Here is a 23,744-nt window from a genome sequence, read left to right as displayed (position 1 = left end):
TTTTGGAAATACAAAAACTGAAAAGTGAGGCGTGCAATATTATTCAGCCCCTTTAACTTAATACTTTGTTGCGCCACCTTTTGCTGCAATTACAGCTGCAAGTCTCTTGGGGTATGTCTCTATCAGTTTTGTACATCGAGAGACTGAAATTCTTGCCCATTCTTCCTTGGCAAACAGCTCGAGCTCAGTGAGGTTTGATGGAGATCGTGTGTGAACAGCAGTTTTCAGCTCTTTCCACAGATACTCGATTGGATTCAGGTCTGAACTTTGATTTGGTCATTCTAACACCTGGATACGTTTATTTGTGAACCATTCCATTGTAGATTTTGCTTTATGTTTGGGATCATTGTCTTGTTGCAAGACAAATCTCCATCCCAGTCTCAGGTCTTTTGCAGACTCCAACAGGTTTTCTTCAAGAATGGTCCTGTATTTGGCTCCATCCATCTTCCCATCAATTTTAACCATCTTCCCTGTCCCTGCTGAAGAAAAGCAGGCCCAAACCATGATGCTGCCACCACCATGTTTAACAGTGGGGATGGTGTGTTCAGGATGATGAGCTGTGTTGCCTTTACGCCAAACATATCTATTGTTGCCAAGAAGTTCGATTTTGGTTTAATCTGACCAGAGCACCTTCTTCCATGTGTTTGGTGTGTCTCCCAAGAGGCTTGTTGCAAACTTTAATCGATACTTTTTATGGATATCTTTGAGAAATGGCTTTCTTCTTGCCACTCTTCCATAAAGGCCAGATTTGTGCAGTGCATGACTGATTGTTAACCTATGGACAGACTGTCCCTCCTCAGCTATAGATCTCTGCAGTTCATCCAGAGTGATCATGGGCCTCTTGGCTGCATCTCTAATCAGTCTTCTCCTTGTTTGAGATGAAAGTTTAGAGGGACGGCCGGGTCTTAGTAGATTTGCAGTGGTATGATACTCCTTCCATTTCAATATGATCGCTTGCACAGTGCTCCTTGGGATGTTTAAAGTTTTGGAATCATTTTGTATCAAAATCCGGCTTTAAATTTCCCCACAACAGTATCACGGACCTGCCTGTTGTGTTCCTTGGTCTTCATGATGCTCTCTGTGCTTCAAACAGAACCCTGAGACTATCACAGAGCAGGTGCATTTATACGGAGACTTGATTACACACAGGTGGATTATATTTATCATCATTAGTCATTTAGGGCAACATTGGATCATTCAGAGATCCACAATGAACTTCTGGAGTGAGTTTGCTGCACTGAAAGTAAAGGGGCTGAATAATATTGCACGAGACACTTTTCAGTTTTGGTATTTCCACAAAAATGTAAAATAACCAATAAAGTTTTTTCAACTTCACAATTGTGCCCCACTTGTGTACCTGTTTGTTAGGGAATCCTCACGTGTATTCAGGCTGTCTAGCAGCCGCAATCCACACAGCTACGGCACAGAAACTAAATCTCCAAGCATGCCCAAATACTCTGACCTCACCCGAACATGCTCGGGAAATCTCGAGTAATGAGTACACTCGCTCATCACTAATTGCCAGTTCTAGATGTTCCATGCTGATAGACTCCTGCACAAAAAAGGCTAAGTGCTGTCATAAATTCAAAGGGAACTTCAACAAAGTACTTGTTTAAGGGTGTGCATATGTATTCAACCACATTACATTTTGTCAGGTGGATAAAGAAACAAACAACTAAAATCATTTCAGTTTTACATTGAATTGTAACCACTATGGGTGACATTAAAAGTGGAAAAAATTCTGCAATGATTCTTCTTGGTATGGTTTTTTTTACATGACACAAACATGGCATTTTAACAGGGGTGCAGAGACTTTATATATAGGTTGAAAAAAAAACGCAAGCCCATCAAGTTGAACCTATCTCCACCAGTTATTCTATTACTAGACTATTTATAACCCACAATACCATATGTTGAGAGAAAAGCATCCAGACCCTTTTTAGTTGCTGTTATAGTGTCTGCCATTACTACCTCTTGTGGTCGGCATTCTGCAGTCTGACTGCTCTAACTGTAAAGAACCCTTTCCTATTTAGCTGCCGGAATCGCCTTTCCTCCACACGGAATGGGTGCCCCTGGCCCTTTATAAGGACTTTGGAAAGAATAAGTAATTAAAACAATCTTTTGCAATGACTACACATAGATTAAATGGTCTCTGAAGTGTCCATTTTCTAAGCTAAACAAACCTAACTTTTCCAAAATCTTATTATAGGAGAGGGTTTTTTATCCCATCTAATAATTTAGCTGCTCCCCTTTGAATGGAGTAATGATACTTTGGTGGTCACAGGACCTTCCCTCTCTTTTTATACACCCTAAAATCTTGTTTGCTTTCGCAGCGGCTGCTGACCAGCTTCAGTCTTTACCACTTTGTCACACTTAATGACCACTCACACTGAATATTGTTGAGCTGCACCCAATCAGTGGTTGATGACTGGTTACAGTGGTCGCTGATAGGTTGCAGTGGTCAAGTGACATTGTGGTGTCACCACCGGGAACAGCAGAGCTGACATCGCAGGATGTATTAGCCTATCTGACACTGAATGTAGTGGACAACTCAAGTAATTAGGGCAGTGTAGAGAACAGACATTATTAGGCAAGATAGAAGCAGGTTGGCATCAAAGACCACCCAAAAACTGTCACATGTGTAAAAAACAAAATATGTAGCAAAGCGCAGTGAGGTGTGTTTGTGGACGGCGTAGATCACAGTATAGAATGTGATAACCCTGTATGAAAACCCTGCGAGAATTGCAAATACATAACTACAGTCTTTACCTATTAAACATCCATAGGACAAAAAGGGAAAGTTGAAAAACAATATAAAGGCAACATAAAGCATAGAAAAAGACCCGGTGCTGGGCAGCCGAACGCCAACAACCCCTAACATGGTAGGTTTGATGTTAAAACAGTATGTCCAGTAAATCTAGTACAGAAAGGCCAACGCCATGCAATAAAGGAACAGGCACGCTCAGCCGAGCCTTCCTGGGTATGGGGGAGTTGCGGTAGAAGCATAGCTTGTCCCATCGATAGAGAATGTGTATAGGGGTCTGATCAGTATTGTGTTAAAAAGTACGTTGGAAGGGATAATTACCGCATTGTCAGAGGGCTCCTTCACAAAGAAAAGCATCACAAACTGGTCACAGACCGGCGCTATTCCGCTAATGAAGAATTCTGTGTCAAACTGGGAAACTGAAGAGAGAATATACAACAAAAAGTGAGTAAGATACATAATAAAGGAGTGAAAAAACAACCACAAGTAGTAGAACATGGAGTTTAGGCATGACTTTCTAGGTAGAAGCTGCTAGGTTTAGCGTTATACACAAACTTTCTGGAGATTTTGCCAACAAACCCACTGCACGATGAGCAGCATTAAATGACCGCCAAATGTTTGCCGATCTGCGGATTTTGATAGCCCGTTTACACCGGCTGACTCTGCTTCGGATGTATACCGAGCCATCTGTAATAGATCGCTTAGTGTGCATAGGTTTCCATTGTTCTTTTGTGCAAAACAATTGTTTCACCCGACGAACAAGCGTTTTGTTCGTCCATCAGGTTATTGGCAGCATGTTTAGATTACACGATTACCTTCTGATAATTTGTTCGTGATAATTGTGCAGGTTAAAAGCACCAAGGAGAACAATTGATGAGATTACAGGAAACTTATCATTATGCCATTTACAGGTTTCAATTCTCTGCTGATTTCTTAATACAGATTTACAGTATTGAAGCCCACTTCTTTCTATGGTGAAGGGCGAAACAACTCCTCCAGGTAGATAAAAAAACAAAACAAAACAAAAAGAAATTCTACATGAAGCCGCCACTTACAGCACAATCTGTTATGGGTTCCAGTGCATAGTACGCAGCATGTAGGTCGCTCATGAGTGCGTTCTAATGGCTACAGAGAGCCAGCATGTTACGTTTTAAAGGGAATCTGTCACCAGGTTTTGCTGCCAAATCTGAAAGCATCATAATGTAAAGGCAGAGACCCTGATTCCAGTGATGTGTCACTTTCTAGGATGCTTGCGGTAGTTTTTTAAAAAATCCTTGTTTTATCAGCAAGATATCTCTAGAAGACCAGTAAACCTGCTGCCAGGTAGTCCTCCATATTCATGAGTTCTGTATACTATTAATTGGCAGCTTTCTGCCTATGCACAGTGTACAAATAAAGCTACATCTGCAGTAGAGAAAACTATTTTTTATCAAAATGACAGCAAGCAGCACAGTAAGTTATTCATCGATGCAATCAGGCTATCTGCCTCTGAATCATGCTGCTCTCATGTGGGGTAGCAAAATCCTGGTGACAGCCCTCTTTAAAAGTTATAGAGGAGATGTGTGGTATCTATGTCTGTGCCGACACATCAGGACATTGGAAGGGCCTATTGAGGTCTATAATATGACTGCGTTACAGTCATGTGGACAAGCTCTTACTCCCCAACCAATCACAATACTCTTCCCAGAAATCTGGTCATTACACACAACATGACTCCTATAGCAGCTATATTACTGGCAAAGCTTTACAACTCGCTATATATGGCAAACTGGACATTTATATCACTAGCCACAATCAAATCAGAGACTTTATCCCCTTTGTGGCCAAAATCCAGCATGAATTTAAAGCGCACTGGTCACCAGATTCCACAATACAATCTGCATACATTATTAAACTGCTCTCAGACCAAATGAGGCTGGTATACTTGTTTTGACAATCCATTAAACTCTAAAAATTCATAATACTTTTTGAAAGTTTCCTTGTCGGTTGTTAAAATGAACATTTTCTCAGTCCAAATTTATGTCGACTCAAAGCCATTCTGGCAGGAATATTTCAAAGTAAGTACACCCGTCTCTTCAGGCTTCAGAGTTCTATTTATTAATGGGTCCATTTTGTTCTGTGAGTTCTGGTGCCCCAGTATAGTTTTCATTGTCGCGTACCAAGAGCTTGTTTTTGCAGGACTTGTGTTTTTCAGTTGCACTATTTTGAAGTACATGTAACCTATTGATCAAGTTTTATTAATCCTTTTTGGGGAATTGTGGAAACAAAACATAATAATGCCAAAGTTTTTGCATTTTGTGCGGTTCATCTCACAGAATGCTGCTTTTATTCTGTGGGTTGGGACAATTCTGATTAAGCGCAGAATAATCATTCAGGACTTGGCTATAATTCGGGCTGTCACAATTTTACCAATAACATTTATGTGAAATCTTTTTTAACACAAAGTAAAAAAAACTATTTTTAAAGTGCTGCGATTCCTTTGTATACAAGTACCCTAAAGTACAATGGGCATACAACTATCTCAGAGCTTCAATGGAATATCAGACCCCTTAGATGCCAGAGTCAGTAGTGACTACAGCATCTAAAGCCCCCGTCACACACAGCGAGATCGCTAGCGAGATCGCTGCTGAGTCACAAGTTTTGTGACGCAACAGCGATCTCACCAGCGAGATCGCGGTGTGTGACACCTATCAGCGACCGCCCCCCCCCCCCCCCCCCCTTGCCGGTATCGCTGATCATTGTGGAAAACCCTGGACATTTTTTTGATCGCTGGTCACCCGCTGGTCAGCACGCATCGCTGTGTGTGGCAGGTGGGAGACCAGCGATCAGCGAGCTGGAAACTAAGGTAAACAGCGGGTTTCTAAGCGTGGCACTTAGAAACCCGCTGTTTACCTTGGTTACCAGCTCCCTGTGCCAGCGCGCTGGTAACTAAGGTACACAGCGACACGCGCGCGCATCGTCGCTGGTCCTGATCACTGCTGAGATCTGTCTGTTTGACAGCTCACCAGCGATCATGTAGCGACACACCAGCAATCCTGACAAGGTCATATCGTTGTCGGGATCGCTGGTGAGTCGCTATGTGTGACGGGGCCCTAAGGTGTTAATCAGAGTGAAGTTCTCTCTACACCCAGCCGATGAATCAGGAGTCCACCTGTCACGTATTTTCTGCACACTTCTGTACCAAAGAGGATCACACATTCCACCGATAGCTTACATTTCTAAATTGGAGGACTAAAACTATGGTGATGGGCTTAGTGTCATTTGTATGCAGACAGTAATGGCGGGTTGGGTTCCGTACAGGAATGTGAGGAAAAAGGAAATGGCAGAAATCCCTATGACTAATATTGGAAAATGATTTATGTATGTCTGTCTTGTGATTGCAATATGAGAAGGAATGGGATAAAACAAAAGAAGGAAAAGTAACCGAGGAATGGATGAGAAGGCTTTTATTCTTTTTACCTATTTTTCATGTTTAGTTCCTTGAAAGGGACTGTCAAGCTTAAAGAAGTCTTCCATTTACGTGCAGTCCCTAAACCTGTAAGTCTTGTAGCGTGAGTGTATGAATATTATCACTTTCCATGGTCTTCTCGGGTATCCGGCACTGCTCTTTTCCTCTTCTCAGTGACATAACCGCTCTTCAGACTGTTGGGGTCATATTGTGCTCTGCGTGACCTGGACATGGCTTTCACAATGCAAGTCTATGGAGCGTCACAGCGAGGCCCCCTTAGGACAAGGTAAAAGAGACTTCTGACTCTAAAACATAGATATGACCCGGAGAGTCTGAAGAGTGGTGACTTCACTGAGAAGAGGAGAAGAGCAGCGCTGGATACCCAAGAGAACAGGGGTATGTGAGTATATTCATATACACACACATGATATACACACACACTATATACACACACTACAGAACTTACACCTATACACAGGTTTAGGGTGAAAATCATGGGAGGGCTGATCTATGCAAGAGCGAAGCACTTACAAACTCTTAGTTATAGAGCTTGTACTCGCTGCTCTGAAGCTGGATGACTCACAGCATCCCTCCAGGTTTTGTGACATTGCGCTTCTTTGATACTGAAGATCAATTAATACCTAGATATATAACACCATACCTTACCTATCTCCACATAACGGTTGGGCAAATCCCTTACTTCACTGGCATGTCGCTCCTTCACAGAACAGATCTGCAACAAAAAAGACAAAAAGGTATTTGCAAGTTTCTACATGCCAGGAACAGTTTGTGACCGCATCAATCCAATGGTGACTGGGCGACTTCACCAAGTGATGAAATTCTTCAACTGAATTTCAGAGGAAATAAAATTCTGCTGTCTGAACTTAAGGTGTAACTGTAATTTCAGGAGAATTTGTTGCAGAACATCAGTGTCTGCATCCAACGCCTCCCTCCTCCATAGAACTTTATGAGCACTAACTGTCATACCCTATCTCCGTACACGGAAAATCTATACTCATTGAAGAGAGGTTTTATCACTGAATTGAGAGTGAAAGATCAGTCCATGAGGTGAAACAAATTAAACATATTTTACACAGTTGCTTATTTTCACGTGTATTATTGTTTTATGAAGTAAAAATTAAAATTAGACAGCACCTTAACCCTTTAACAACCTTGGACATACGTCCAAGGTCATGTCACTGCCTTTGATGCGGGCTCCGGCGCTGAGCCTGCAGCTTTCCCTGCACATGACAGCTGATCTGATCAGCCATCATGCCTTTAACAGCCGCAGGTGGATCTGAGATCCACCCGGGGCTGTTAACAAGTTAAATGCCACTGTCAATCTCTGATAGTGGCAATTAACACGTGCCGGAAAAAAGTATGTCACAAGACACGCCGATGGGTTGTCATGACAGCTGGGGGTCTGCAGAAGACCCCTGTGCCTGTTACTGTAAATCTGTGAATAGGAGATGATGATGTCTGTCACATAGTCTTGCTATGCACAGGAGCTCGGATGATGATCATAGCTTCAAGTCTCCTGAAGATACTATTGAAGTAAAAAAAAGTTTAAAAAAATATACAATTTTTTTTTAAAAACCCACAAAAGTTCAAGTTACCCCCTCTTTTGCCACATTCAAAATAAAACAATAAAACACACATATTTGCTATCACTGCGTTGATAAATGTCTGATCTATCAAAACACAAACTACCATAAATTAATCTGATTTGTAGACGGTGTAGCGAGAAAAAAAAAAAAAGAATCGAAACGCCAGAATTACTTCTTTTTTTTTTCCGTCGCAACACTGCAATAAAATGCAGTAACAGGCGATAAGATCATATCTAACCCAACACGGTATCAATAAAAAGTCAGCAAAAAATAAGCCGTCAACTGGCCCCAGATCCCGAAAAATGAAGACGCTACAGGTCTCAGAAAATGGCAACTTTTTTTTTTTCCTTACAAACTTTGGATTTTTTCCCCTCTTCCTACTGAGGGCACAGTCATGTTCAACAATGTCAGGTGTATGGGGGCCAGTCAGGACAGACAGCGATCAGCCGACACCAATGGACCAAGTACAGTCAGCCTTAGATCTCGCTCTGTAACTCACTGTTCACATTGGCATCGCAGCTATTGTTTTTACAGTATTGACAACAGATGTAACTAAACACAAAAAATTGGTTTATGCCGCCAATTTCTGAGATCCATACTTTTTTACTTCTCCTTTGCAGCAACTATAAGAGGGCTTGCTTTTTGGGTGGGGAGGTCATGCTTTATTGGTGCAGTCTTGGGATACTGGCCATGTTCTGATCGCTTCTCATTACATTTTGGGGGCAGGTGAAGGAACTAAAAGATAACAATTCTGTCATCTCCATTTTCTTTATGGTGTCTACTATATAGATTCAAAAATTTTATGTTTGACAGATCGGATTTTTATAGCTGCGGCAAAATCAAATACGTTTAGTTTTTTTATTTCTTTATTTTGTAATTGGAAAGAAGTGGCGATTTATCATTTTAGATAAAAAAAATATTAAAAAATGAAGATAATTTTTTCACATTATTTTTGCGTCCTTTAAGGGTACTTGATCCTGTGCAGCTGTGTCAGGTCTCCTTTAGTTGGGCTGCCTTTTGTCCGTTCCAGATGATCCCCCAATCCATAAGAAGGATGCTGGCGGAGAGGCATGTGACTTCAGATATCATTCAGCCTTCTCCATTGTAAAATGCTGCACACGGGAAACTAATGTAGGCGCAGTGAAGAATGCAGTGCGCTCCCTGTACCGGCAGCTGCAGGCAGTCAGCATGTGATCCTTCACATGAAATCTGTCAGCAGGTTTTTGACACATGATCTGAGAGCATGATGAAGTAGAGCCAGAGAACCTGATTGTAGTCATGTGCCACTTACTGGACTTCCTACTCTAGTTTTGATAAAGTCACTGTTTTATCATTAGATTATCAGTACAGGACAAGTAAACCTGCTGCCATCAATTCCTCTATATTCAAGACCTCTGTATAACCCCGCCCCACCTCTGAGTGGAAGCTTTCAGCCTATGCACAGTGTACACAATAAGTTGCCAAACACTCGTGTGTGCGGGGTTATTCAGAGAACTGCTAGATCTGCAGCAGATAAAATTGTGATTTTATCAAAACTTCAGCAAGAGGCCCAGTAAGTGACACATCGCTGGCATCAGGGTCTCTGCTCCTGCTGGTTCTCTTTAAAGCTATATTTACGTAGAGGACTTCAGGTTCTGAAGCAGGAGGAAACATACCTTGTGTGGCTGTTTACCTGGTTACGAGATACAATACTTGCCTTGACCGATTTCCCCCATCCAATCACAAGGGTGAGGTTATCCTTCCAGAAGAGGCTGCAGGGGTACATGTCGGGACGTAGGCTAGTATCATCTCTGGGCACATTCGTAATCCGCTGTCTTGTGATTATGTCTAGTATTTTGACTCCCTATAAAGAAAAAACAATGGGTTCAACATGTTAAAAAATAATAAAAAAAACAATAGGGAAAAGAAGACAGCTCGCCAAATTTTATGTGACTGGGCAGAATTTGCTACTTTTAACCCTTTTGCTGGCAGAATAAATTTCACACCTTTGACATATACAAACATAAATGATGAAATAGCAATACATCATGTTATATCTTCCATTTTCTACAGTATCCAGAAGACAATCTTAATGCCACCTAACCGCTCCGGAGACGCAGTGTGAGTAGAGGCATGGCCATGCATGCCCACCCGTATGTGGCAAGGTTAGGGGCTAGCTATGAACTGAAGAAGCTTCATACTGTCAGAGGCCAGGGCACCGAGACGGCTGGGGAAGCAACAATGGCTGCAATCAGGAGGCCTAAAAGTGATATAGAATACAGAACTTACTCTACATCTAGCTGGCATCAGTGACCACAGGAAAAATCAACTAAGAGCACCGAAGTAATAAAACACAAAAACAAAGCAGAAGACTTGAATGGCACAATGAAGCAAAACTAACAACATACACAGGATAATTCAGAGGGATCGCACTAGATAAATGGGGTTAATTTACTCTAATTATACCCCACGCCACAAGAAGACAACACCTCTTACCATATTATTGGACCAGGCAATAAAGTTTCCCCTCCACTTAATGTTGGTTATGGTCCCTTCTCCTTCATGTAAAATGGTGGTCTTCCATCGGTTCAGCCAGGTTCTCTCATATAAGATCAGCTGTGGATAAGATATAAAAGAGAGCAGGGTAAAGTATCAGTATATGTCTTGTGTCCATCCAAAAAGGAAACAGTCAGCATTGTAATCTAGCAGTGACTGCATGCTAAAGGGCTCCATGATCCACCTTTGGGTCTTCAGTTTGGAGAAAAATAAAGAAAATTCTAAAATAAAAGAATAATCACTTATCTGTTAAATCATCCTCTACTCCAGTGACTGTAATAATATATTTTTTAGCGCTTTTCAACTGAAGCAGATTAAACGACTATAACATTTTTCATTTTTTTTTTTCTTTATTCTGACTTTTTTTCTACCAGTGACTCACGGACATAAATGATTAGAAAAGTTTACTACGCACACGTGTGAGAACAGAATAATGTTCATTTCCATATTAATTTCAGATGAATATTAACCATAATGTCATGTAAGACAGAATTACATGCAGTAAAGCAGTGTACCACAAGATGGCGCCAGAGCACAATAATTGGGCTCCACTCCAACCTGAGCAGCACTTGGCCATTTCCTATGCAGCACATAACATTGCAAACCTGCAAGGGTAACATCTTGTAATTTTGTTTCTTTGTCCTACTGAGCTCATCTTGTGGGTGTACTGTAGACGGTACTTACACCCATGGGTGCCTGAGCAAAATCATTACTGTGCAAATGACTTTTGGTCGGATCTTGTGAACTAAGGTTTTAAAATATCTGTTCCATTTCACAGGGGTCATGGACAGAGGACATTTAATGCAAATTGCTAAAGTGTTACTACTCTAGAATTACAAATTGACTGAGGGTAAACTTAGAAGAAGGAAAAACAGGCTGTGCACTGCCAAGGAATCAAAATGGAAAATTAACCTTTGAGGTGGCAAATACAGCAAAAAAAAAAGCATTGAAACGCCAAAGTTAATTGTTGCCCCAACGGGACAAGGGATCCTCAGGACTATGTCTGATGGTAATTGAGGGAGAAGGTGTTCCGACAAGCTGGATATGTGGTAGAAAAGAGGCAGACGTCGGCTCAGTAGCTAAAAATGAATTTGCTGAAGTTAAAGGGGTTCTCTGGGCATCTAATGCTGATTATGTGCCCTTCTCATAGGTGATCAGTATCAGATTTATGGGGGTCCGACTCCCAGTACCCTCATCCACCAGCCATTATGAAACCCAATGGCGGCCAGATGTAAACACTGTACGGTGCTTACCAGCTCAGCTGTGTTCAATGTCTAGTGATCGTTGCCAAGTGCAGCAGATCAGCTCCTCAAGAGCATAAGGCTGTGTGCCCACGCTGCATTTTTTTAAGTGTTCCCACCGCATTTTTGCCGCTGCGGAAATGCTTAGAAAACGCTAACAAAACGCATCACATTGATTTTCAATGCAATCCACAATTGCTGTGCCCATGCTGCGGATTTTTCCGCTGCGGAATCACATAGGGAAAACAGAAAGCAAAAAACACAAATATCCTAAACTAAAAAGTAAACTGCAAATAATGCATAAAGGTAATAATAATAATAATAATAATAAGGGTATTTAGTAAACATAATTTTGATCAAAATAATGTACAAGCCATCCCGCCACGTCACGGCAACCCTTGTGGGACAGTCCCTATTCTAGTATTTAAAACCATTTCATCACTTGCCAAGTGACGTGAATGTGAACAGGGATCGAGGGACTGACCACTAGTAAAAGCTTAGGCCAGACAGGATGGTTTTCCCAGCTCAGAACGCGGGCGGTCACACCCATATATGCACTGAATGCACAATAAAATGCATAAAAAACAAATGTGAACTGAGAAAAGTAAGTTAATGTGTATGCACAATGTAAGTGCATATTAACACATGACCATTAACCAGAGAAAACAAAAAGCAAAAAACACAAATATCCTGAACTAAAAAGTAAAAAAATAAACTGCAAATAATGCATAAAGGTAATAATAATAATAATAATAATAATAATAATAATAATAAGGGTATTTACTAAACATAATTTTGATCAAAATAATGTACAAGCCATCCTGCCACGTCAAGGCAACACTTGTGGGACAGTCCTACTCTAGTATTTAAAACCTTTTCACTTTCCAAGTGACGTGAATGTGAACAAGGATCGAGGGACTGACCACTAGTAAAAGCTTAGGCCAGACAGGATGGTTTTCCCAGCAAGTGAAAAGGTTTTATATACCAGAGTATTACCTTTATTACCTTTATGCATTATTTGCAGTTTATTTTTTACTTTTTAGTTCAGGATATTTGTGTTTTTTGCTTTCTGTTTTCTCTGGTTAATGGTCATGTGTTAATATGCACTTACATTGTGCAGACACATTAACTTACTTTTCTCAGTTCAGATTCGTTTTTTATTTTTTTATGGAATCACATAGGGGTATAATCCGCAGCATGTCCATTAATTGTGCAGAATCACGGCGATTCCACCGCCACTGTATTGCATTGAAACGCTCACGTTACGCATGTGGCTATGCCCACCATTCATGTGCGGATGGTACCCAGGGTCTGGAGGAGAGGAGACTCTCCTCCAGGCCCTGGATGCCATGTTCCTGTAAAAAATCGAATTAAAATTTAAAAAAAATCGGGATAAACTTACCCTCTCTGAAGGCCACCGGAGTCCTCCCAGCCCTCAGCGGTGCTGCCAGCAAGTTCCGTTCCCAGGTATGCATTGCGCGAATGACCTGATGACATCGCGGTTGCATGACTGTTACGTCATCAGAGGTCATTCGCGCAATGCATCCCTGGGAACGGAACTTGCTGGCAGCACCGCTGAGGGCTGGGAGGACTCCGGGGGCTGACAGAGGGTAAGTATATCCCTATTTTTTCTATTTTTTTAAAATTATTTTTAACATTCTATCTTTTACTATTGATTCTGCATAGGCAGCATCAATAGTAAAAAGTTGGTAACACTTGTGAAGCACTATGCTTGATGAGTGTGACCAACCTGTCAATCACTTTTCCAAGTGAGGCTTCAAATCGCTTGGAAAAGCGCTAGCATTCTGCAAGCTAAAAACGCTTGCAAAAGCAAGCGAATTCCGCATGCGTCTTACCCGTGGCGGGGAGTTGCGGAAATGCTGCGGACAATTCCGCAGCATTTCTGCAACGTGGGCACATAGCCTAAGGGTTCTTCATAGGCAGAGTCATGGCCGAAAGTGTTTGCACCCTTGATAGTGTTCCAGAAAATGAAGTATTTCTCCCAGAAAATTATTGCACTTGAAAGCGTTTTGTTATACATATGTTTATTTCCCTCGTGTGTATTGGAACAACACAAAAAAAAAAAAAAAAAGGAAAAAAGAAAAACTGGACATAATTTCTAGCAAAACTCCCAAAAATGGTCCAAGAAGCTGGCATCCTCAACGTAATTATTTTGTTCCACTCTTTGGAATAAATGACTGCAAACAAACGCTTCCTATAACCATTGTAAGGTGGCTGTAGGGCACTGAGTGGGTGGGAGATAAAAATGGATTAATGCTTTAGTAAGGTAAGGTGGAGACCGGATGATGTGAAGTGTCAAGAGGAGATGCTTAAAGCTGGATGCGACAGTGTGGTGGGGGTGGTTGATGCGAGAATACTGAGTGGGGGTAATGTGGGAACCCCTGGCTCTTGGTACACTGCCTTTGTGTAATTTCAGTGAAAAAACTTTAGCTGTTGTTATACCAGTAATGGGGGCAATGTGTCTGGCTACTGTGAGGTGAGCGGGAGCTGGATGTGGCTAGTGACTCTCTCTTGGACCTAAATGTGGCTCGCGACCCTCTCTCAAAGCTTTATGTGGCTCTCAAGGCAGAAATGTTGGGGGATCACTGCTCTAGAGTGTGATTTAGATGTTCTACCTGTAATGAAGATTAGAGGTGGCCGGCTACTGAGCACTATGCCACCCCGCACCATAATCCCAGAAATAGGACCAGTGTGATGTTCCCTCATGAGGCCTCTTAAGACAAAAACTGGACTTGTTGCTGAAAAGGATAGAAGCCCATTCCTGCCTCCATTACCGTCCTGCTCTGCACCACGTTGAGAGTGGTGGCGTAAGGTCAGTGGAACACATGTAGCTGGCCATCTGGCTCGTAGCCCAACCACCTTTTGAGGGTTTGTATAGGAACGGATAGATTCCATAGGCTTGGTACGTGGTATTCTATTCCTCTTGCAGTACAGAATGGATCAATGATGGAACCAATGTTGTGTCCATTTCTCCAAAATGTGTAGATGTGTATCCTGTATGTATCAACTAACTTTATGGAAACAAAACACAAAACCATCATTAGGGAAAAAAAAAAAGATTTTAGCTGCCAGTCACAAAATTATGTGAATACGTTTATTTGTCCTGGTCATAAAGAGGGTAAAATATGTCACCAAGTGTCTTGTGTTGTATGCACAAGTGAACTTTTTTCTAAAACTAATGGAGCACATATGGATTTCTTGCTACTGATAACTACTTGCCTCTCATTTTCCGGCATAGATTATAGCGCACTTTTTGCTGCTTAAATGACAGAAATTTATATTTAGTTTATGACTATGCATATCGATGTGAAGTCTTTACTGGATGCTTCAGCAAGAGAATCAGTAAGTAAAGCTAGGAAACCGCTGAACAGAGTGACCTCCAACAATAATACACGGTGCGCGGAGGCTGTAGGCAAATGTCATTAGATCTCATAAATTGTGCGCCGGGGCCGCACTCCTCCTCTATGAATTGTCCAACGTGGTCTGATTTGTAAAGTGCTGCGCTATATGTTGGCTGGGGTGCCAAGGAAAAATTAACTTTGCAAATTGCTAAGTCTTACCCCTCAAATTTGTTCCTTTTGGCATAAGGATTCACCATGGAAAATATGTTGACATTAAATTTAAGATTTACCACTTGCTCAAGTATATATTCTATATATACAGTATATATATATATATATATATATATATATATATATATACATATACACACACACACACACACACACACATTTGGTATCACTGCGTTCAGAAACACCCGATCAAAATATGAAATCAATTATTCTGATCGGTAAACGGCATAACATACCATACATAAAGCGGGATATGCATGACCATAAATACTAACAAAACATTTAAAACTGCAATATGATGTACCAATAAATGATAACTAAAAAAGAAAATTATAACACATCTATGACCAAAAAGGAACAAAATTAGAGGTAAGACCTTTTTACCATGCATTTCCTTGGCACCCTAATGTTGGCACTATAGAAATGAAATCACCGTCATCTAAAGACCCTGTATTGCTTATCACAGACGGTGAAGCCACTGATCTAAGAGGTCACCACCAAACAGACTCACATAGTAAAGGTTTTGTCTCAAGATTTGGTAATTGATGATTAATGGTATGGTTCTGTTTTTAACGGTACTTTTTTTGTGCGTAAAAAAACTACAGCGTTCCTTGTAAAATCTCATGCACATGTTGCGTTTTTCGACCTGTTGTTGCTTTTCTCAAAATGCAACATATCAATTATTTTAGTATTTTTTTTACCCATTAGGATCAATGCTCAATTAGACAAAAAACTGCAGAAAAACGCATTAATAAGGGCATCAAACACTAAATCAAACCAGGTGTAATGCACGCAGCGCTTTTCCTGCCAACACTGTTTGTCACACAGAAAATAAAATGCAGCAAAAATTCTACATGTCAACGTACCCTAAAGGTCTGGGCTGGTGGCCCGAACTACGCACCCGCTGATGTTACTATCCTCTGCAGCAATGGAGGAGCACAGAGGGACTGAAGCTGGCCGGCCTCAAAGCAGCATTTTTAAAGGCACCCTCCTTGCCTAGGAAACCGGCTACCTCTTCGCTCTCATTCACATGTCAGTATTTGGTCAGTATTTTGCATCACGGTTTGAATGCCAAATCCAGCAGGGGAACAATCAGGGGAAAAGTATGATGAAAAGAAATACTGATGAATAGTACTGATGTGTGAATAAAGCCTCACAGACTACAGGGGTGGCTGGTAATCTTGGCAACACGTTGTAAGCTAGAGAAATGAAAATCCACCCAATCTTGAAAACGGAAAGAATTTTTAATAATGGGTAAATTGCAAAGTTGCTTCTTTTTTACAAACACTTTGCATTTTATCCATTTAAGATGAGAAAAACCCTTCAACTTTTACTGGAAAAAAACTAATTGTGTGAAGATTAAATAATAATTACACTTTCAGACACCAACATCAGCAGTACTTAAGTCAACAGTACAATTGGAGAAAAAAAGTACTTTATAATATATCTTATCCCCCACCAAAAAAAAAATAAAAACAATGTCACGTTCACCACTTAGTTACTTTTTCTATCCTATAACGACCTTCACTCTCAAAAACTTGTCTACAAATCTGTTTTCCATAAAGGATGAAATGAGACGGTCTATGGAGAAGGAAAAAAGAAGGAGCTGGAGGGAAACAAAAGCAGAATGGCACAATGAGAACCCGCTGTGTCTTCTAGCGCAGGGGAAAGACCTGCTGCAATACATATACAGAGTGAGCCATTTATATGGATACACCTAAATAAAATGGGAATGGTTGGTGACCCAGATCGGCAAGCTGAATTTGCAGCATGGGAAAAACAAAAATTGAAACAGGACCCTCAGTTTACGCCGAACATTATGTTCAGTGATGAGGCAAACTTTTTTGGGTGGGCCATTTATATGGCTACACCTAAATAAAATGGTAATGGTTAGAGATGAGTGACTTTGCCTTTTTTAGGGTCGAGTCGGGTTTCATGAAACCCGATTTTCTCAAAAGTCGAGTCGAACGAAATCGACCGACTATAGAGAAAAGTCGAAAGTCCGACTCAAACACGAAACCCAATGCAAGTCAATGGGGAAGCAAAGTCGGCAGGGAGTGGAGGACAGTAAACACACCTACATGCCGGACTGCTTTTTTAAAGTGCGCAAAATCTCTCTCTCTCCCCCCGGACGCTGCACATGTCATCTCGTTGCCCACAGTGTACGTCCTAGCTCAGTGGCTGAAAAAAGTCACGTGCAAGCATTCTGGGAAATCAGACTTTGGCGCTCGTTTTGCCGACCGCATGGCCGACTTCACGCTGTGGTCGGGTTTCAGCTGGCGAAACACGACTTTGCCATAAGTCGGCGACTTATGAATCTGGCCGACCTGTTTCGCTCAACTCTAGTAATGGTGACAGTTTTCTTGCGTAGGGTGTCTTGCGTTGAAATCTGATGCAATGACCGGGTACTGCGTTCACCAGACATCAACAGAATTTCTATCCGCTCCTCACGTGTTAACCTCTGCAACATGTCAATGGCTGTAAACAAAGAGAAACTTGTAAATCACTCATGAAAGAATAAGGCTACGTTAAAACTAAGCACACCATTGTTTTTCTTGTGAAATTCTCAATAAGTTTAATGTGTCACATGACTCTCTTCCCATTGGAAAAAATAAAATTGGATCTAAAATGACCGCCATGGTCACCACCCATCTTGAAAAGTTTCCCCTTCCCATATACTAATGTGCCACAAACAGGAAGTTGATATCACCAACCATTCCCATTTTATTTAGGCGTATCCATATAAATGGCCCACCCAGGTGTATCCATATAAATGGCCCACCCAGGTGTATCCATATAAATGGCCCACCCTACATATGTCACAACTGTATTATGTCTCATACTTGAGTTCCAGAGTTCAGACCGATCCGGTGTTCTAAACTGCAGCGGCCGGGTGTACATAATGTCAAAGCGCAATACCACAGCTCTGTCATATTGTTTACTGGCCGTTGCCGGACAAAGCAGATCAGCACTTTTTATTTAAGCTTCCTATTTTTTTTTTTTTTTTTTACAAAGGCCCCAATCATTAACACTATATAAAATAAAAAAAACAAACAAAAAAACAGACGCAGGACAGTACCTCGTGATACATTTCCACAAATTATACAAGGCAGAGGTATCCAACAAGGGTCTGCTCGTCTTTAAATTGTTGTTAGAAGCATAACTCACCCTTTTATGGGATAAAGGTAAAGTACGGTAAAGGAGACAGCAACCCCCCCTTTTTTTTTTTTTCCTTTTCTTCTGGGTTCAGCAGGCTTCGTCCACGGATCTTCGCTGCCTTTCCCCCACTCACCCTCAAGGCCCGCCGACCTCGGTGGTGGTGCTACGGGGGGAGCCTACGCAAGGCCTTGATCCAGCCAAGGCAGGGAGCCCCGCTGCCTATCACCGGACTGGCTCGGTCCCCGGCATCCCACGTCGACTGCAGGTACGTGCTGTAGGTTCCCCGTCAGGGACAGGAAACCAACTGATGTGGGAGAAAGGTACCGCCTTTTTCATCTGTAGGTTTCCTGTCCCTGAGGGCGGATCCCTCTCTCTCTCCGTGGTGCCATCATGGGGGAAAGAGAAATGGATGCTATACTTGGCGCTGTCATTCCAACAGAAAGTAGCATCGGTTCAAAGAAAAGGTAAAAGATGCCATTTCATTCAGAGATTGTCTTATAATGCTACGCCTTTCGGGGATCTGCTCCTATTCATCAAACCAAAAGCAAAACCTCATTAACACAGGCATGGGCTGGTGTAAAAACCACCACTGTCTCCAAATTTTTACCAACTTCAAGTTGGGGACAATACCATTTCTAGGCATCTTTCCCCACTACAATTATTTATGGGTTAATGCCATAAAACAGCCTACCCATGAAATCCAACATATTCTGTCTGGTCTATAGATCATTTCTTACCCAAAAAGTCAAGACTGCTCCGCTGGAAGAGTCGTAGGAAGTAATTTCGCCACTTAAGCAGGACAGAATCTATTAGTACATTAATCTTCCTCCCCACTCTCCTAATACATAAGGACATGCAAGAGTATGAAATGTTAATCAGTCACCTTTATATCTTCTATCTGTTGCTGCTTTCCTGAGAGATTTTAATTAATGTGCAAATGAAGCATTAAGTGTTCACAGCTAGCCTCTTTACCTTGACTGATAGCTCACGGTCTGTGTGATGTTAGGCGTCTCATTTGCATATTACAGATAATGCTAATTACACGAGAATGCAGCAGCAGATTGACGTTCTAAAGGTTTTGCTGGATTTACATTTCACAGACCTGCATGCCCATATTGGCTGTTTTGAAGGGTTTGATCTCATAGACAGTTTCTCTTTAAGTAGTTAAGCAGCTCTGATCACTGCCATTAGAGGCAGATGACAAGTGGGTAACACACCCGCATACAATGTGTGATGTCCATATACGTCAAAAGATGGGAAGGGGGTAAGCCTGACAAATAAGACAATGAGAATCCTTTGACCAGGACCTATAAGTTTTAACTATGTAAAATGAAGTAATTTGTGTCAACATTTGTCTGCTTTACAAAAATGACTGTATGGTTCTTCCTAGCACTGAAGTTTTCCTAGCACGATCCAGCAGCAGGGACAGGGTTAAGTGACAATGGTTTATTTCTCTGACTTTCCACATTATAAAATGTTCTTTGCTATCTTTTTGACCCAATAATGCTAGAGGGCCAGGCAAACCCAAACGCGCACAACTGTTCATAATAATTACAGAGAGAAAATGTATTTTGCTTGTAGCTTTAAACAGGTCAAGCTAAATCAGCCCCGTCAGTGGCATGCAATTCCAAAAGCATTTACACACTGACATTTCTAAGTTTACAAACCACTGTGTATTTCTTCTCTGGCATTTTGCGTCCCAGTGTACTAGAAAATACTTCACCATCATTATCGGGAAACAAGAAATGGGCCCCTCTTAAAGAGACAGCCTGGAAATAATACAAAGCTTCCATCAGTCTGACAATCTGCAAAAAAAAGGACTAATGTATTGTGCAAAGTCTCCATCATGTTTCCTACAAAGAGCTGAATTTCCCACACTGCAGTATCTGCACAGCATCAGACTAAGCTATGATGTCTGGTACGTCCTCGGGGTGAGTGCGATCAGCACTAGAATCCAAGCTCCTCTTATCAGACGAGGACAACATCATAAAACGTTGGGTTATTTCCCAGCAAAGCACCAAAAACCAGAGGAACCAGACATTTAGGATTATTACATTTAAAATGAACCCGATATACAAAAATGTCTATATAGCTCTGGGCAAAAATTCACAGAAGACAAGTGGCTCTTCTATTACTGCATTTTCTGATCTGTCAACCAGACATGTCCGAAGCTCAAGTCCACGGTGGCACAGAAGCTGTGTCCCCAGCTTATGTCCAGAACAAAAGGATCTTCACCCCCAGTTCAGCTGAGCGATGGCAGCATGGCCATACCTCTATCGCAGTGTAAATGGGTGTTAGGAGCCTTTTATGCAGGACATGGTGGCCATCTCCACTGGATCCCACCAATGAGCTATTCGGGTGATAGGGTATAAGACCAAAGAAAAAAAAAAATCTTACCAGCTCACTTGAAACAGCCTGTGGTGTGTGGGAGCAAGGGATCACGTAGTCCAGCGTGTAGGGCTTTTTGATAAAGAACACAGTGTGGGTGTTCGAAACGCGTCATAGAGACATTCATGTGAACGCTGTCTTACTTTTTACGCAATAAATGGATCTTTTAGCAGCTGGGATTTTCTTTCTTCATTTAGCGTATAAGACCCACTTGGGGACTCATTTGTCAAAATTATGTTACAGAAGATGTGGCCACAACAATAGTTTTACTATTAACCACTTTGAAAATATCAAGCCCATTTCCCCATTCTCTCTTAAAGGGAAATTCTCACCACTTCTACAGCTCTGGCAAAAATTAAGAGACCACCACATCAAAACCCTGTCATGGGCAGCCCATTCTCCAGACCTGAACCCCATTGAAAACCTCTGGAATGTAATTAAGAGGATGATGGATAGTCACAAGCCATCAAACAAAGAAGAACTGCTTAAATTTTTGCAACAGGAGCAGTGTGAAAGACAGGTGGAAAGTATGCCAAGATGCATGAAAGCTGCTTTTAAAAATCATAGCTATTCCACAAAATATTGATTTCTGAACTCTTCCTGAGGTAAAACATTAGTATGTAAATACACATTCAAGGAAAAAAGACCGTAGCACTCACCGATCCATATGAAAAAGTCCGCTTTACTTAGCAATCCATATTAAAACTTCATGGCCGGGAGGCTGGAGGGAGGAGTGAGCAAACTGACGACGGCCGTTTCGTGCCTAATAGCACTTCAACGGGTCAGACTTCAACGGGACTGGATTTGCATACATTGTGTTTTCTGCACCAAGCACAAGTGATCACGGGGTTCAGCCTCTATGAGCAGTATGGATTTGACAGCATAAAACCGGCAGCAGCATTGGCAGTGCCGACTGGCTTTTTTTTATACGTTGATAAAACATTAGTATTATGGTTTCTAAATGATTGTGAACTTGTTTTCTTTGCATTATTTGAGGTCTGAAAGCACTCTCTTTTTTTTTTTTTTTTTTTAAATTTTGACCATTTTTCTTTGTCAGAAAAAAAATACAAAATTTATTGCATGCAAATTTGGAGACATGTTGTCAGAAGTTTGTAGACTAAAAGAACAATTTACATTTTACTCAAAAATATACCTATAAAGAGAAAAATCAGACAAACTGAACATTTGAAAGTGGTCTCTTAATTTTTGCCAGAGCTGTATACTGTTGTAGAGAGTCATTTTTGGATGTGCATGCAAATATAACAGAGTCCATAGGAAAAAAAATGTTTTTGCAACACCTTTGTGATAACTTAATGAATTACCTTTAGAGTGTGCATCGGGCATTTTTTATTCAGGGTCTTGTGATGTTGGCAGCAATCCTACTTTTTAGTAATTGATAACTTTGAAGAGAAGAAGGTTTCAGAGACAGTTATCAAGTTTAGATGGGCAGAGTTGAAGTTCTGAATACGTCTTGTTCTATGTCACATATGAGAGTGTTGAGAAATGCCATTCTCATCCCTGTAGTGATGGCAGGCCTCAAGGCAGAGTTCAAACATCCGTCATTCCCAGTCTGTGAAAAACGGATTGGCTGCAGGTCTCCTGACCCGAACGTGACAGTGCCAAAGGCATATATGAGACTGCTAAGTTACTTTTTGAGAGACCCAGGGCCAGACAGTAATTCAAGGATGTCTGAATTCAGACCAAAGCACGTTGCAGATTCAGGGATCTACATATCAGTTGTGATCCTTATAGAATCATAGAATGTTACAGTTGGAAGGGACCTCAAGGGTCATCGTGTCCAACCCCCTGCTCAATGCAGGATTCACTAAACCATCTCAGACAGATATCTGTCCAGCCTCTGACTGAAGACTTCCATTAAAGGAGAACTCACCACCTCTCGTGGCAACCTGTTCCACTCACTGATCACCCTCACTGTCAAAAAGTTTTTCTTATATCTAATCTGCATCTTTTTCCTTTCAGTTTCATTCCATTCCATTGCTGGTCATGTTTCTGTGTGCAAATGAGAATAAGGATGATACCTCTACACTGTGACATACCTTCAGATATTTGTAGACAGTATTAAATCTCCTCTTAGCCTTCTTTATTGCAAACTAAACATTCCCAGGTCCTTTAACCGTTCCTCATAGGACATTGCAGTCCACTCACCATCCTGGTAGCTCTTCTCTGAACTTGCTCCAGTTTTTCACTGTCTTTTTTAAAATGTGGTGCCCAGAACAAGACACGGTATTTACAGACAAAGGTGGAGTAGAGGGGGATAATTACTTCACGTGATCTACATTTTTTGCTTTTCTTAATACATCCTAGAACCAGGTTTGCCTTTTTTGCTGCTACGACACACTGTTTGACTCATGTGCAGTCTGTGATCTATCAGTATACCCAAATCTTTTTCACACGTGCTGTTGCTTAGTGCTATTCTATAGATGTAATTTTCATTTTTCTTGCCCAGATGTAGAATCTTGCATTTCTCCCTGTTAAATATCCTTCTATTAGTCGAAAAAATAGATAACAGCATTACTTGAATTAAAAATAGATTGAGATGAGGTCCCAACAGCCAAGACCAGTTCTGGGGCCTAGTAACGACCATGTGGCCATTGATGACCAACTATGAAGGGTTTCTCCAGCCTTCAGTTTTAGCCATACCGTCAAGCATAGGATGCCTACTGCTCTAAATGTTATTAAAAGGAAACTGTCCTTGGACAAGGTTAGAAGCTGATTTAAGATCCTACTTATCTTGTCATCTTCCTTAAGCCACATTTACACACTTCACTATAAGTTGTATTTTATCTTACTTGATTTCATAGTTTTAACATATTTTGTTGTTGTTTTTTTTAAGATATGAGTTTTGGTTAACACAGAAAATTTAAGACCTTTCGGTCGGTTCCTCTTGTCAAACATCCTAAGCCACTAACCATATGTTACATTTCAGGCAGTTCATCAACTCTAGGTAGAAAAAAGGATTTATCAAAGATTTAGTCGAGGTTTGAAGCG

At 41.2% G+C, this 23,744-nt stretch overlaps 1 protein-coding gene across 2 annotated transcripts in view; it reads right to left on the bottom strand.

Annotated features, from left to right (window-relative positions):
- Nucleotides 1-23,744, bottom strand: part of VPS41 (VPS41 subunit of HOPS complex) — a 397,695-nt gene that overhangs the window by 194,367 nt on the left and 179,584 nt on the right. For both annotated transcript variants that reach the window (XM_073549967.1, XM_073549966.1), the window contains 4 exons: nucleotides 10,295-10,414; nucleotides 9,516-9,662; nucleotides 6,879-6,945; nucleotides 3,086-3,183 (listed from right to left, as the gene is read on the bottom strand). In XM_073549967.1, the coding sequence (XP_073406068.1) occupies nucleotides 3,086-3,183; nucleotides 6,879-6,945; nucleotides 9,516-9,662; nucleotides 10,295-10,414 (432 nt within the window). The remainder of the gene's footprint in view (nucleotides 1-3,085; nucleotides 3,184-6,878; nucleotides 6,946-9,515; nucleotides 9,663-10,294; nucleotides 10,415-23,744) is intronic.

This window comes from Dendrobates tinctorius, unplaced genomic scaffold (genome assembly GCF_039654945.1).
Source record: "Dendrobates tinctorius isolate UK_male_01 unplaced genomic scaffold, ASM3965494v1 ptg000162l, whole genome shotgun sequence".
In the NCBI taxonomy this organism is placed as follows: Eukaryota; Metazoa; Chordata; class Amphibia; order Anura; family Dendrobatidae; genus Dendrobates; species Dendrobates tinctorius.
The sequence above is the reverse complement of the archived record's forward strand: the minus strand, read 5'-3'. Positions and strand labels throughout refer to the sequence as shown.